The following is a 14,578-nucleotide window of genomic DNA, read 5'->3' as shown; positions in this document are numbered from 1 at the left end:
TATCATGAGAAGAAAGGATTATGACAGTGGTGGTATCAGAAACTGTTTTTCAGGGGATGACAGTGATTTGAAGTACTGCAGCAGCAAACCTACATTCATTCTGTATTGGATAAAAATATTTCACAAGTGCATCATCATCTTCTTAATGCTTATGAAAGTATATGTAAACTTTGCATAATCATTTTTTACAGCTATATGTTCTATTGTCTTTTGGGCCAGCTTGTAGTTAACACCACCAATATCTGCATTTCTAGCAATGATATCTTTATTTTACTGTGTATTACTGCTATAAGTATATTTATTACAGCTTCACTTTGAATTATTTTACCTTTGCACTAAAAGTAGCATTCCTAATAAGTTCAATTCACTGGTTAGATGAGCAAATTTATGATAAATATTTCAGCTGGTGTGATTTGCATTTAATATTAATTCAATTAACTCTTTCTGGTTTTCAGCTCTTTCACCTTTATTCTGATAAATATAAACCAAAAACTTCCATTTTCTTTCTGCTCTTTTACTCTTTTTCATTAGAAAGTATTAATTTCTTAACCTTACTTTTGTCTGCATTGCTCCACCAACATTCTTAACTGTGTAATAACACTGATGATCTAGAATATTATAAAACTACTCACATTATTTCAAGAGTAGTAATAACTCAGTAATCACTAATTCAAATTCACATGTGCTCTAATTCCAGTGACTTAAGGAGTTGGAGCCGAAACGAGTTTGGCTTTGTACATTTTCTAAGGATGTTCAAGCTTAGATTTAACTGCATCATTATTTTTTTTCAGCTATTCAATTGTCAGGTATAGAAATCTATTTGCTTATAGTATACTTTCCTGATCAGACAAATAACTTGCTTTCTAACAGTGCGCAACTTAGTAAAGAGGTATTTTATTTTAAAGTAAATGGATAAAACCCTCTAAATTATTCTGTCAGAAACAATCCAGCTATTCTGAGAAAGCATGTAGATGCCCTAACAGAGAAACAGTCTTAACTTTTGTGGTAGTATGAGATGGTGGCTTGGCAACAGCATTCCTTGATACTACTTGGCAGATGAAGAATCTTGAGTCATTCTTTGGGACATAGAAATTGGTGCAGCATTTGACCTCCAGTAGAAAGGAGATTGTCACTCTTTTCTCAAATATTTCTTGCCAGCCATGCTCAGGAAGGCAACTTCATTCTTTCTGGCAAACATTGGACTTACACCTGTCAAAAGTTCAGCCAAAAGTTCAACTGTAGAAATAATTTATGTAGGATTTAAAGCAGTGAATGGAGCAAAATACACTACCTCCATATATTTTTTTCCACCTTAAGCATATGAAGAATCAACAAGTGTCTTGACAGATATCAGTTATTTTCCTGGCATAAGGGTTAGTGCACATATACACACTCAGCCAGAAAGATTGTATTTGGTCTATATACACATCAAGTTCTATTATTTGCAAGATCCAGAACAAATCTATAGAGGTAAAGAGAATAATTCAGTCTGATAACATTGAAGTATTGCCAAAAAAAAGACAGAAAGTATTTTCCCAAGCTTAGATTAAGCTTACCCAAGGCATTATTCTAGTTCATTCATTAACATAGATCTTTAATTGGTGTAAACTGATGTGGATTCACTGAGTTCTTTTCACATCCCACAATCACCTTATACAAGGTTATTGTTCTTAGTGTTTTTTCCTGGAAAAAAACCTGCATTTTAATGGAAAATATACTGCACCTTTTTTATGGAAAGTCATCATTTGGTTTACCAAAACGGAAACCACTGGATTTTAATGTTGTTTTGAACAGTGTGTTAAAAGTCTTGTGAATGCTGGGTTTGGTAATAAAAAGGAGTTCCGTTGGTTGAAACAGCTGGGAAAAAATTGCAGTGTTACCTATCTTCACTATGTTGACCACTTTCCAGCTGGGAATAGGTAAAGCACCCTTCCCATTTCATCTCAGTCAGCTCTGTTTGTTTCTGGTTCTGATAGCAGAAAGAGAGGGAATAGCAAGTCTTTATTTAGTCAACTTAGGAGGTTGAATGCATGCTGTATGTAAAACGAAATTTAAATTCCAGGTATTGCCCTTTAACTCTTCTGACAGGTGCCGAGGTACAATTGTCCATACAAAATGCTTTGAGCTTAATGCTTGTGTACTGTGTTTTATTAAAATGCAAAACAGGTCACCCGTTTTTTAGTACCAATTGATATTTATTTCATCAGATTCCATACGTTTCAAGCCCTGTATTCAGACCTTCATATGGCATGAATAAAATCACTCCAGGTGTTAGCGAACCATTCAGATCAGTGGTACAAATCTGACTACAGAGTGCACCCACACCGATTTGATGCTTCAATACATTTTGCAGGTTTCTTTCCCTATTAATGCTCTGTAATTGTACATACTTCATACTCCTCCTTTAAGTGTCCTCTACTCTTTCTCAAGCAAGTTTGGATACAACAGTCTTTTAACAGGTCTGAATAGAGGGATTTCACTTTGTGTGTCTATCCTAGCACGTGCTTGTGTTTCCTCAGCATACTGAGCAGTTTTGATCACTCGATATCTGGGGCCTTTTTAGCTTAAATGGAAGAAATAGAGTCTGCATGAAATGAAGCCCCATAGCATTAACATTTAAAGCTAATAATAGTGTAAAGTACAAAGTACAGTTTTGCAACAACATAGAGCATTCATCCTGAATAAGTCTACTTACCTTTTCTGCATGACATCATATTTAAAAGCTAAATCTCAGTAGCAACGTTTTTTGGTGACAATTCAATATTTTGTTCTTTTTGTGGGTGTTCTGTTTGTTTGCAGTCAGATGAGTGAGCCTCATAGCGGTTTGACGCTCAAATGTGCCAAGTGTGGAGTAGTTTCAACAACAGCTTTGTCAGCCACCACCGCCAGTAATGCCATGTTAGTCCTGATCATTTACATCTTCTTGTTACAAATCTTATACAGTGCATGTGAGACAATAGTTTGATGATGACAACTGTGTTTGCTAACACTGTATAGAGTGCTGAGCACATTTAAATACTCTTTTTTAAAAAAAAGAAATTTGCAACTGTGTTTATTAACTGAATACAGGATATTCTGTAGAACATAAAGTACCGACACTGTTACAGTCTTGTCTGTGATTTTCAAGTTAACTTGATAAAACGTGATCCTTAAATGTATTTTATTTTAATAGTTTTATTTTAATCTTTTTCTTTTTTTTTTTTTTTTACAATATTACAGTGCTGCTTTTCTCTTTCTTTTAATAGGGCATCCCTTTGGAGTTCCTGTGTGGTGTTGCCACTTCTGGCCCTGACTTGGATGTCTGCAGTTCTGGCCATGACAGACAAAAGATCAATATTATTTCAGATACTTTTTGCAGTATTTGATTCATTACAAGGCTTTGTAATTGTCATGGTCCATTGTATTCTCCGAAGGGAGGTGAGGAATGACTTCCCAGTTTTCTGAAGGGCTGTGCTCCTGTTAATCTCTCAACTGTTCTTTAATGTTATATACAGCTTGCTCTGCGGAAATATATTTCATAGAAATAAGTCTTTTATGATGAGATGTAGAGGAGCAAGTGAAAGAGGGGGAAGATCAGTTAACTCTAGGTGCAGAACGTCAGTTTCAGTATAAAACTGTACTCATTTAATTAAAGCTGGCTTTTAATCAATCCCAAGTTCAGTTTATTTTTAAGTGTTAGACTTTCCTAGTATTATGAGTACAGGGAAATACTTACTAGAATGCCCTTTTCCTGAAGATCAAAAGCTAAAGATTTTTACAGTCTCTAAAACTAATTCAAACACAAAATGATGGTTTTATGTAGAGCTGTCTTGCTATCCCCTTATTTTCTGCTTATACTGTCCCTGAAAGAGGACACAAGAAGATGAGGTGTTATGTTGGTGAAGGTCTACACTTTCAGTTCTACAAACTCAGATATATACTTCAGGTAACACACTGAAGTTATGGGAGCAGTGAGGATGAAGACAGATGAATGCTTTGAGAATAGCAAAGAAAAGCTAGTACTCCTGGCCTGCCCTTCACAACTCAGTGTCACCCAGTGCAGAATTCATCACCACTGAAATCTGATGTCAAAGATATCACACAAGTGCTCTTTAACCTGGCTCTGTTGGCAGTTTCTCTAACCTATCTAACCCTATATTTTTATCGAGGTAGATAGATTTGATGCATACGTGATTATCTTATCAAATAATTAAGTTACCAATTTTTAAGGAAAAAGTTTATCAATAACTTGCAGAAAATAGCAACTTCCATTGTTCTGACTCCATCCCACTTTATTCAAGCTGTTAGAGGCTATGAACTTTTGTTTTTCTTAGTTGATCAGCTTTCGTAGTGGAAGGGGCTTACCTCCTTTAGTAACTTTTTTTTCTTTTTTTTTTCCCTTTTTTGGGGATAAAATGTGTCCAAAATAAGAGCTAATACTCAAGACAAATCTGTTTTATGTACAGCTGTCTTGCTATCCCCTTATTTTCTACGGCATTTTCTTTCACCATATGATTTGCATCCATGAAAAAGAGTATTCTCATCTATAGAACTGAAAGCCATAATTTCATATATTCTTTTAGTAAAATGGTAAGACACTGCAACTATTTTTGCTTAAACTCTTTGTTAGGAAGAATGGCAGTTCCATACTGGTTTTCCTTTCTATGAAATTTATATTTCCTTTGGGATATATTAATTAGCCTGGAAAGAGCATACCACCTCCCACTTACTGTCCTGGGACATAATTTATATTTTTGCTTCAAAATATACATCTTTAGCTCAAGGTTGTAGATGAAACCTTCAGAATCAAAGCAGTATAAACAGCATTATCTTTAATAGAATCATGGAATCGTAATCTATAGTTGGAAGGGACCCACAAGGATCATTGAGTCTAACTCCCTGATCCTCGCAGGACTACCTAAACCTAAATCATATGACTAAGAGCATCATCCAGACACTCCTTGAATTCTGGCAGGCTTGATGCCATGACCACTGCCCTGGGGAGCCTTCACCAGTGACCAACCACCCTCCCAGTGAAAAGCCCTTTCTTAATTTCCAGTCTGAAATTCCCCTGGTGCAGCTTCATTCCATGATGTCATTGGAGTAGCGAACTTGTCTTGAATTCAAGGCTTAGGGCATTATGGGAAGATGCCTGTTCAATTTCATCTTAAGCAGTCAAAACATTTTTTCAAAACAACAAAATGAACTCTTGTATTACTGCACTGAGGCAGGCTTTAATGCCAGATTTATTTATTTTTTTATTTTATTTTATACAGTGCTATGCTATGTTACTTTTAGAATTTCTCATGGATTTTGGTCTGTTTTTTGACAATGACTGATAACCAGGTATGTGTTGCGTTTTCTCTGCATCCTCACAAAGGACACAAGGAAATGGAATGAAGTCGTCATGATAAGGTCATCCCTTATCAAAAAGGGGAAGGAGTTTTCCTTCAGTCATGATAACTTAGACGGGACTAAATGTACAGAGACAACTTATTCACTAATCAGTAGATTATCTCCAGTCAAGATAGTGATAGTGGCGGTGGTGGAAGACAGAAGCCTAGGCAAGTTGCTGTTGAACTCTATTTGGCAGAAAACATTGGATCTTCTTTAGTCCTCCAGATTTAAGTTGTAAACTTGGCGAAACACTTAAGGAACTAATTAATGTAATTTTTTTTTCATATGGGAAAAGAAAATTAATAGAAAGTTCTTCAAGAACAGCAAAGAAGTAAAAGTTGATGCACTTGAAAAAATTTTTGTTTCAAAAATGTATATGGTCTACTCTTATATGGACCAGTTTGCAGCAGCAAAGATGTAATTGTTTACCAACATGTTCCTACACAGAAGGAGATATAGCTCCAGTAAGTTATGTTTCAGTCTGGCTCTAGAGAGTCTGGCTTTCTAGTTCCAGACACCCTTAGGTGAGTACAAGCCAAGATAGTGGCCATCATGTACAGTGTGCAATGCAGTCTTTGCACTGCACAGGGTACCTCCCAGATGAAAGAAAAGTCTGTTACTTTCTGTTGTCTACAAAAGCATTTTGCTCTGCCAGGGCCTGTCAGGGAAACCCTGCCAACGTATTTGTCACTCTTGCTGACAGCTACAAAGCTATCTCAGTTATAGCCTATAGGATTGATCTAATATTTATAGCATGCCAGCACAGGCAAAACAATAATTCTGACTGTCAGGAAAAAAAATATGGGGTGGAATATATCACCATAAAATTCAAACAAAGAAGAGGACAGCCCTGCTTTACTATGCCTTTATTATTGTTACATTACAAAAAGACAGAGACTTTTACAATTATATATCTGAAACCCCCATTTTTTCCTCTTAGTTTTATTGATATAAATGATGGAAACATTTTTTACTTTCTCTAGTATGCTATATCGAAGATCTTAGGTGATAAGGGCTGCACTAGGAAGCCAGAGACATTCACTGAGTAAGACATACAACTAGAAGAGAACTAAGCGATGTGTTGTGTCTATTTCTGCCCTCCATCAGTTGAGGGTCTTTTGGAAAGACATTAAATCTTTCTATACTTCCGTTTCCTATCTTCTAAGATAAGTATAATACTTCTTAAGCATGAGACCTCTGATAAACCATTTGGAAATTCAAAAAGAAAAGCGCACAGTAAGAGTTAGGTATTATCGCTTTGTGTTACCTTCTTAGCCCAAGAGAGCCTAGTGGGTTTTTTTCCTCTTCTTGCTGTTTAAATACCTAATTGGGCATTGGAAGACAGTGAGGTATGTGTCACAAAACAAAGAATGATAGGAGAGGTTAGTGCTGAAGCTTCTCCATCAGAGCAAAACGATTTGCCTGACCTGCTTGAACACAAGATGCTCTAAAGTGAATTTGAATCACACTGAGTAACTCCTGTTAATGCTGGTGATGGGAGGAACCCACATGTATTTTCTTCTTTTGCTGTGCTCTGCTGACTACAGAGCATTTGGATTAAATGCATCGTTGGCGTCTAAAGCCCACATTTCATATTGCAAGAGAAAAATAAAGAGTACATGAGTAGGGAGCGGGTAAGTTAGAAGAGCTTGGAGTTGGTTACTGTTGCTAAGGAAACCACTTCCCTGGTATCCGCACGTTCACCACATCTGTCTCTCCTGCTCTGCCTGGCTCTAAGAAAATCTTGTAACTTGGTGTTAAAAGGCAGGGGGAAAAAACAAGATTATGTTTCAAAGTAAAATGTAAAGACAGCACAGTCTTTGCATACTCAAACAACAAGTTTGAATAAGCAGTTTAGAAAAATAAGCCGGTATTTAGTTCAGCCTTTTTGTTAGTGACTTGTGTGAGGACACACAGAAATTGCATATCCATATGTCGATATGATGGATAAAGCTACATTTCACATTCTGTTAACGTGTTCAGATGCTTGCACTTCAGAAACATTGTAAGAAACATGCACATTTTAGAGGATCCTAACATCATGCTTTAATATAGAAGATAGTGAAAGTAGGACATGAGATTCTTGAGATCTCTGGAGCTACCTGAATCAGGGAAGCTCCATGAACACAGACTCCCAAAAATAAGGAGGCCCACTACACAGAGTGAGATCACATAGTACGTTCTGAAGTAATAATGCTTTGGGGTCAAGCATCATGAGGCTTCAGAGGAGATTCAGCACAGCTGGGGTTACTTTGGTGGGAGGGATTTTTATTTTTTTTTGTCAAATCACTGTGCCAGTGCTTATCCAAGAGCATAAAATCTGAAGTGTGACCTGACTTCAGCATTAATAAAGTGAGAGAAGATTTGGATTAAATTTACAACAACTGGGAGATGCCAAATTAAATTAACGTCAAACACATGGAAAACCACAGCAAATGTAATGCCTAAAATCAGAATCTTACTCACAGTACAGTTCAAGCACACTTTACATTATCACATGTGGGAAGTCTCAGTGTTTTGAAATCAATCCAAACCTTCCCACCTTGCTTCTTTCTTCTTTCTGCTCTGTATTAGTCTTCCTCCACGTGCAACAGTCACTTATCAAGACTGCAGAGCACTCTTACTCATTTAAGGGTTGAGCACTTTAAAATAATGCTTTCTAATTGCAAAAATAAATATTTTTTTCCATTTCATTTTCCCTTTTGTGAAAGCTCTTAAACAGCTTGCAGTAGAATACCATGTATTGAAATGGGATGGCTTTTCATCAGCAACAATTAATGAATTGTCCTCTTTTGCTGTTCATAAAATGTCCATGAGTGGAATACAATTTTCTCCCTTTTAATTATTCTGAATAAGACATCAAATTATTATTTTTTTTTTAGTTTCAAGAAGTAAGACTCTGTGCAAACAGTCCACTTTTCTTCTTCTTCTTGTACTCACATTGAATATATTTACCTGATCTGAAGAGCTTTACTCCTAGAAGAAATCCATGATATTCCCTATACATGGAGTTAAAAATTATGATTGGAAACTAACATCTTTCAAATGGATTTATTCTTTAAAGTATGATTAGGAGAGCACTATATGTCCGATTATAGTAACTGTTAAGAATTGTCTTTCAAGAATCTTACATTTATCAAGCAGAAGATAATTTTATTTTGTCAGTGGTTGATAGTACAGCTTTTAATCCTGCTATCAGACCTGTACCAAACTGAATGAGAAGACAAAGCGAAATACTATCACCCGAGACAGATTTGACTTGAGTACGAGATCATCACTGACTACCAGTTAATTCTGTCCATAGGCAAATCTAAGTCTGTGGTCTTGATGTGATAGGCTGACAGAATTTGCAACAGGCACAAAATATAGCATATGTATGACATGGCAGAAATAAGCGTTTCTGTTTACTGCTTCTGTTTTATTAAGTACACTAAAGAAAAGTCATGCATTATATTCCATACAGTTTGATTTAATTTTTAATAGGAGTAGAGTATGTGATGTTGCACAAGAATCAGTATAAGATATTGTTTTCACAGGTTCAAGATGCATTCAGATGTCGACTGAGAAATTGCCAGGATCCGATCAATGCAGATTCTTCAAGTTCTTTTCCTAACGGACATGCTCAAATCATGGTTAGCTTTTATTTCCTCCTTTGGCTAGTAATTTAGTGTTCCTATCCAAAAGAAAAAACTTACCGTATTTTATGTGGCAAGTATGCACAGCTGAAATATTAACACCATTTTCAAGTGTAAATCTGTTTAGGTCATTATCTGCTTGCTTAAATCTCTTTGCAAGTTTTAAATTATTGGTGTGATCATTTAGTGGAGCACAGTGAATTAATATCTTCCACCAGTGTTCTTTATGACAAAAGATTCTTACATAAGAGAATGAGAAAGCAATCTAATAATTTATCATGACTTTTTCTACTGTTGGTGTAAAGAGCACTGATGCAATTGAGAGTCTTCCGTTCATAAACCTTGAAAAATGTTCCTCTAAAACTGAGTCAGACAAGGAGAAAGTGCTAGAGATTCTAGAGTGGGAATCTATTTCTTGTCTTGAATTAGGAGATAGTGAATGGCTCGGTATGCCAATGTGAATTTCCTAATATTGTTAGGTAGTATATTAAGACAAAATATTGGTCTCTTTACTTTCAACAACAGTTTGTCATTGATATAATGGAGATGGGATCAGGCCTTGAAAAAATGACAGGCTCAGTAAGCAGATGCCCTTCAAAATTGATGACTCAAAAAGAATCCAATGTTTGGACTTCGCAAGCAAGAAAGAGATCAGTTTTATTAAACATTTTTCATATAATAAACTTTTTGTGGAAATAAAAACAATTAAAAATTACTTGAATTCTCTAATAGGATAAATAATTTTGTTTAACTGGGAAAAGTGTGCTTAGATTTTCAACTGTTAAAATTCATTCTTAGGTCTTAAAGTTCATTTTTTGCCCAATGAAATAAATAATAGTTATATTCTGGAAGTACAAAGTTTACGTGATTACATTAGTGCAAGGATGGATAGAATGTTACATAACAAATAACCACTTCATAACAAATTAGTGACGTTCAGACAGGGTGGACTGACTGAATTACACTTCTTCACAGTAATTTGTATTGCAGGGTATTTTCCATACTTCTGTTTATTAAATTACTATGAAAAGCTTCCTTAAAGATGATCCTTCGATGAGATGTAGAAGTTAGTCTTCCATATACATAAAAAACTATACACTGTATCGTTTTATTAAAATTATATACTCCCACCTATTTTATTTTATTTTTTCTGGTCAGGCAGCATACTTTGAAAACCACCCAGTTATACTTTAGGAAACTTTGTAAAGCTCTGCTGTTGTAAAACAATACACTTCACCTTCTCAGCAACAAGAAACCACTTTTAAGAGACTATGACTCTGTAAGTAGGACATTTTGGAAGCGCTAGTTGGCAAAAAGGTATTGTGGTTTAGTTTTCAATTAATAATGGTTGTCCTGTTTCATTGTTTCTTTTTACAGACTGATTTTGAAAAGGACGTGGACATTGCTTGTCGGTCAGGTAAGAACATTGAGAGGTTATTTAGTCAACAAAAAGAAGTCATGTACTAGTTCCTGGGAAAAGTAGAGAAATATCAGGGTTTAAATGTTTACAGCTCGTATTTATAAATGTAAACCAAAAAAGTGATGACACTGTACAAATATGTTTATTTCATTTTCTTACAAAAGCCTTTTGCTAGAATTCAGCAGTTGGGAATCAGCCAAAGGTGTGTTTGTCTATTAGAAGGCAAATGGGTTTGGAAAGATCAGTCTTAGCACACAAAACTTTCCTTGCCCTCGTACACAAGCAAACGTGAAATAGCCATTTTGCTAATAAAAAAAATATAATAAATGTATCTTAACAGCTATGTATATGAAGTATGCATCAATTGGCGTTACTTTTAAAGCGGGTACATTTCTTAGGACTCTAAGTGAAATCAACAGTAACTTAACCAACATGATATCAGGAAAATGAAATTTTATTCCACTTTACTGGAACAAATTGGGTTTTTTCTAAGACAGTTCAGTAGCATGATCTTTAATTTGTCAGCTATGTCTGTTTCCACATATTAAAAATAACACATTTTTAGCTATTTATTTGCCAGCCTTTCTTAAATGAAGTACAGTGTAAAATAAATGACCATTTAAACCCTATAGAGATTTTTACATCTAGAAGTTATTCCCAAAGGACAGTTTTTCCTAGGGAGGCAATCCTGCCTAGATACCCTCAGTTTTCAATGAAGACAGAAAGAAAGAGAGAGAGGATGTCCTCTCCGCAGGGTGAGTCAGGCCAGAAGCCTGACTTAGCTATTCTGCATCATCCATCTGAAGGACACTGTCTCTCTTCAGTGATTATATGGGGAGCCAAGAAGACTGATCTCATTAAGGTAGAGTCTGAGTTTCCAGTCGTCCACCTATAAAACACTGCCAGTTCAGTTTCTTGCAATATGATAATAGTTCTTCCATACTGATTAGTTTTAATATGCACATGTATTTTGAAGGGAGCAGGATAGCACATTGTAACATAAATGCATGTCTGGCAACATGCAATGCAGACACAAGTCCAGCATTGATCCATGCAGCACCTACTTCTTACCTTTGCCAATATAGCTCTGCAGTACGGAGAGCCTTGTCAGGGGCATCCTTAAGGAGATGCACTTTGGACACAGTTATAAACAGGCTTTACTAGATAAACATTTCAACTCAGTTTCTTTTAATGAAAGTTTTAAGGATAAGTCACTGGTTGAAGTGTCTTAACAAGTGTGACTGGAAACATTGAAGCAGCCACACTGAACTTGGGTATTTGTGCACTGTTGTTTAGAGGCAAATTGTTCTTTTCATAGTGGAAAAATGAGAGACAGTTTTCTGTGAGGTAGGAGAGTGGGATGCCTTTTGCTATGGAACATGGCAGTGAACTGACAGGTACTGGGGGATCTGGGTCATCGGAGCCCTCAGGCTACCAAAAGGGATGTAAATATGACACCTGAGATACTTCAACTTATCTTACTATCTCAGCTGGATTTTATTGCACAAACTAGCACTGGTGTGAATTAAAATATTTTCAACTGGGACAAAAAAAACCTTGCACCCAGCTGGAATAAGCCCAGTAATTGGTTACTTCTTTTTTTTTTTTCTTAGTATCGAACCTTTTCCTTTCATTACAAATGTTGAATTATAGACATCTATTTATTTTTTAAGATCAATATTTATGATTGAATAGATGCTTTGTTTTTGAATGCATCTTTCAGTGCTCCTGGAAATATTCTATTCTATGACAACGTTAATAACTTTTTCATGTGGAGCTTACCTCAACAAAAAATTGCTGGATGTTGCTACAAATTTTGCAAGGAAAGTCTAGGCCTACACCAAAAGTGGATTATAACTGTTTTATAAGACGTTTATATTCTTTATAACCTTTTCAGATGCAGCAAAATATGTTTTTCTGCTACCAGTGGAATTTCTTCCCAATGTGGTTATTTTTATTGTCACTTTTATTTAAAGAATAATTTAACGTAGAAGAGTTTTTAAGTCACTGAAAAGTGAAAAGATTTAGGAGCTCAGGAACACATGTTCATACTCTTAATTTTATGGTAGGTCATTACAATGGATTGACAAAATGATTCTGCCTTACAATCTGTTTGAAATTTTCCAGGAGGTTATGTGGAGTTAATAACGGCAGTACAGATATCATAGTGTATTTTTTTGGAAAACCCTTAATCGAGTTCTACATGGCAGGCTTTTGCTTAAGCTGTAGGTCATCTAAGATTTATGTAAGGCAGTAAGAATAAATGAAGGAGTGTTTTTAATTTATATAAATGACTAAGGCTTAGTCAGAGATCTGTGTCAGTTATACACAGTAGCTTAAGAGATGTTGATTTAAAAAAACCCAAACCAAACCAAACAAACAAAAAAAAAACAAAAAAACTTCCCAAAACAATATTTATACTATAAAAGTTATTAAATGGATAGAAAAAGATTTAAGAAGATGCTCTGGTAAAGGGAGCGCTGCTAAATAAAGCCGCAAGAAAAAGTAGTATTAGACAGACATGGTTTCATGTTGTAAGAATTCTGTTTTCTGACTCACAGTTCTTCATAAAGACCTTGGACCTTGCAGAGCAGCTACTATAACAGGAACACTTTCTAGAATTTCACTAAACGACGAAGAGGAGGAGAAGGGACCAAACCCTGAAGGAATGAGCTATTCTACCTTGCCTGGAAATATCATCTCCAAAGTCATCATTCAGCAACCAACAGGTCTCCACATGCCTATGAGTATGAGTGAACTGGCCAATCAGTGCTTGAAAAAAGACAACAGTGAGTTGCGGAGGACTGTGTATTTATGCACTGATGATAACCTGAGAGGTGCAGATATGGACATAGTCCATCCTCAGGAACGGATGATAGAAAGCGACTATATAGTCATGCCGCGGGGCTCAGTAAATACCCAGCCATCACTGAAAGATGAGAGCAAAATGAATATAGGCATGGATACATTGCCTCATGAAAGGCTGTTGCACTACAAAGTCAATCCAGAGTTCAATATGAATCCTTCCGTAATGGACCAATTTAATATCAATTTAGACCAGCATCTTCCCAGCCAAGAACATATGCAGAATTTACCATTTGAGCCCCGCACAGCAGTGAAGAATTTCATTGCCTCGGAGCTGGATGACAATGCAGGATTATCAAGAAGTGAAACTGGATCCACAATATCAATGAGCTCTTTAGAGGTCAGTGGTGCATAAACAAATTGCATGCTCTGTTGTTCTAATTATATGATAAGACAATAAATTGTGTCTTGTGTCTAAGGGGTGAAGCTAATGTTTGAATTCAATATAAATTATTTTTGGGGATCAAACATGGCTGTTCATATTTTTCTCATTATCAGAAGTGTTTATACCTAGAAAAGAAGATTAAACTTTCAGAGCCATTCTGTATGAAACTGTAGAGTTCCGGAGATTTAACATTCCTCGCAACTGCAAAGGATTTCATGACCTGCCAGATAAAGTCCACTGGAAAATACTGTGTTACTATGAGAAGAAAAACAAGATACAAGTGATAACTATTGACTTTACCTGCAAGCACATGCAGTTGAAAATATTTGCCATTTTATTGCTGACAGTCATATCTGTGTCAGATATGATAGGTCTGATTCTGTTCTTACCAGTGTAAATCTTGGATTCTTCCATCCAATAGTTCACCATTTGTTTGCATGTGTGTGCAGGCATTGGTACAGCTGATGTGTGCAATAGGTACAGGTGAACTTCATGTGGAGTATCCTAGATCCCAGTCAGATTGCAAAAGTGAACTGAAAAGCCTTTGAAAGGGATTCAGTTTATTACTACAATCTGTCTGTGGGATTTAAACATTATAGAAGTGAAAACCAATTATGTCATTTCTTAAGACCTAAGTGTCAAATACTGCCATTCCTATTAAACTTATACTTATCAAAACCACCAGTGAGGTGGAGTTAATTTCATACTTGGGCCTCCTTAAGAATTGGAAATACATTTCACCAGCATTTCAAATGTTATGAAACACAACACTTGGTAGGAAATAAAAAGACAAATGAGAAAAATATGGTACTTAATCGTTCTCTGAAAGAAGTTACAGATGGAAAAAAATTCTACTGTGTGTGCAAACTTGAAGCCATTAGCTATTACTCTACAATG

The 14,578-nt window shown here is 35.8% G+C and overlaps 1 protein-coding gene across 2 annotated transcripts in view; it reads left to right on the top strand.

The window, feature by feature from the left end:
• ADGRB3 (adhesion G protein-coupled receptor B3) overlaps positions 1 to 14,578 on the top strand; it is a 470,155-nt gene that overhangs the window by 435,696 nt on the left and 19,881 nt on the right. For both annotated transcript variants that reach the window (XM_086608299.1, XM_086608298.1), the window contains 5 exons: positions 2,800 to 2,898; positions 3,246 to 3,417; positions 8,913 to 9,008; positions 10,389 to 10,428; positions 12,993 to 13,636. In XM_086608299.1, the coding sequence (XP_086464425.1) occupies positions 2,800 to 2,898; positions 3,246 to 3,417; positions 8,913 to 9,008; positions 10,389 to 10,428; positions 12,993 to 13,636 (1,051 nt within the window). The remainder of the gene's footprint in view (positions 1 to 2,799; positions 2,899 to 3,245; positions 3,418 to 8,912; positions 9,009 to 10,388; positions 10,429 to 12,992; positions 13,637 to 14,578) is intronic.

This window comes from Tauraco erythrolophus, chromosome 2 (genome assembly GCF_009769465.1).
Source record: "Tauraco erythrolophus isolate bTauEry1 chromosome 2, bTauEry1.pri, whole genome shotgun sequence".
NCBI classification, from domain to species: Eukaryota; Metazoa; Chordata; class Aves; order Musophagiformes; family Musophagidae; genus Tauraco; species Tauraco erythrolophus.
This window is presented reverse-complemented; position numbering and strand designations above follow the sequence as displayed.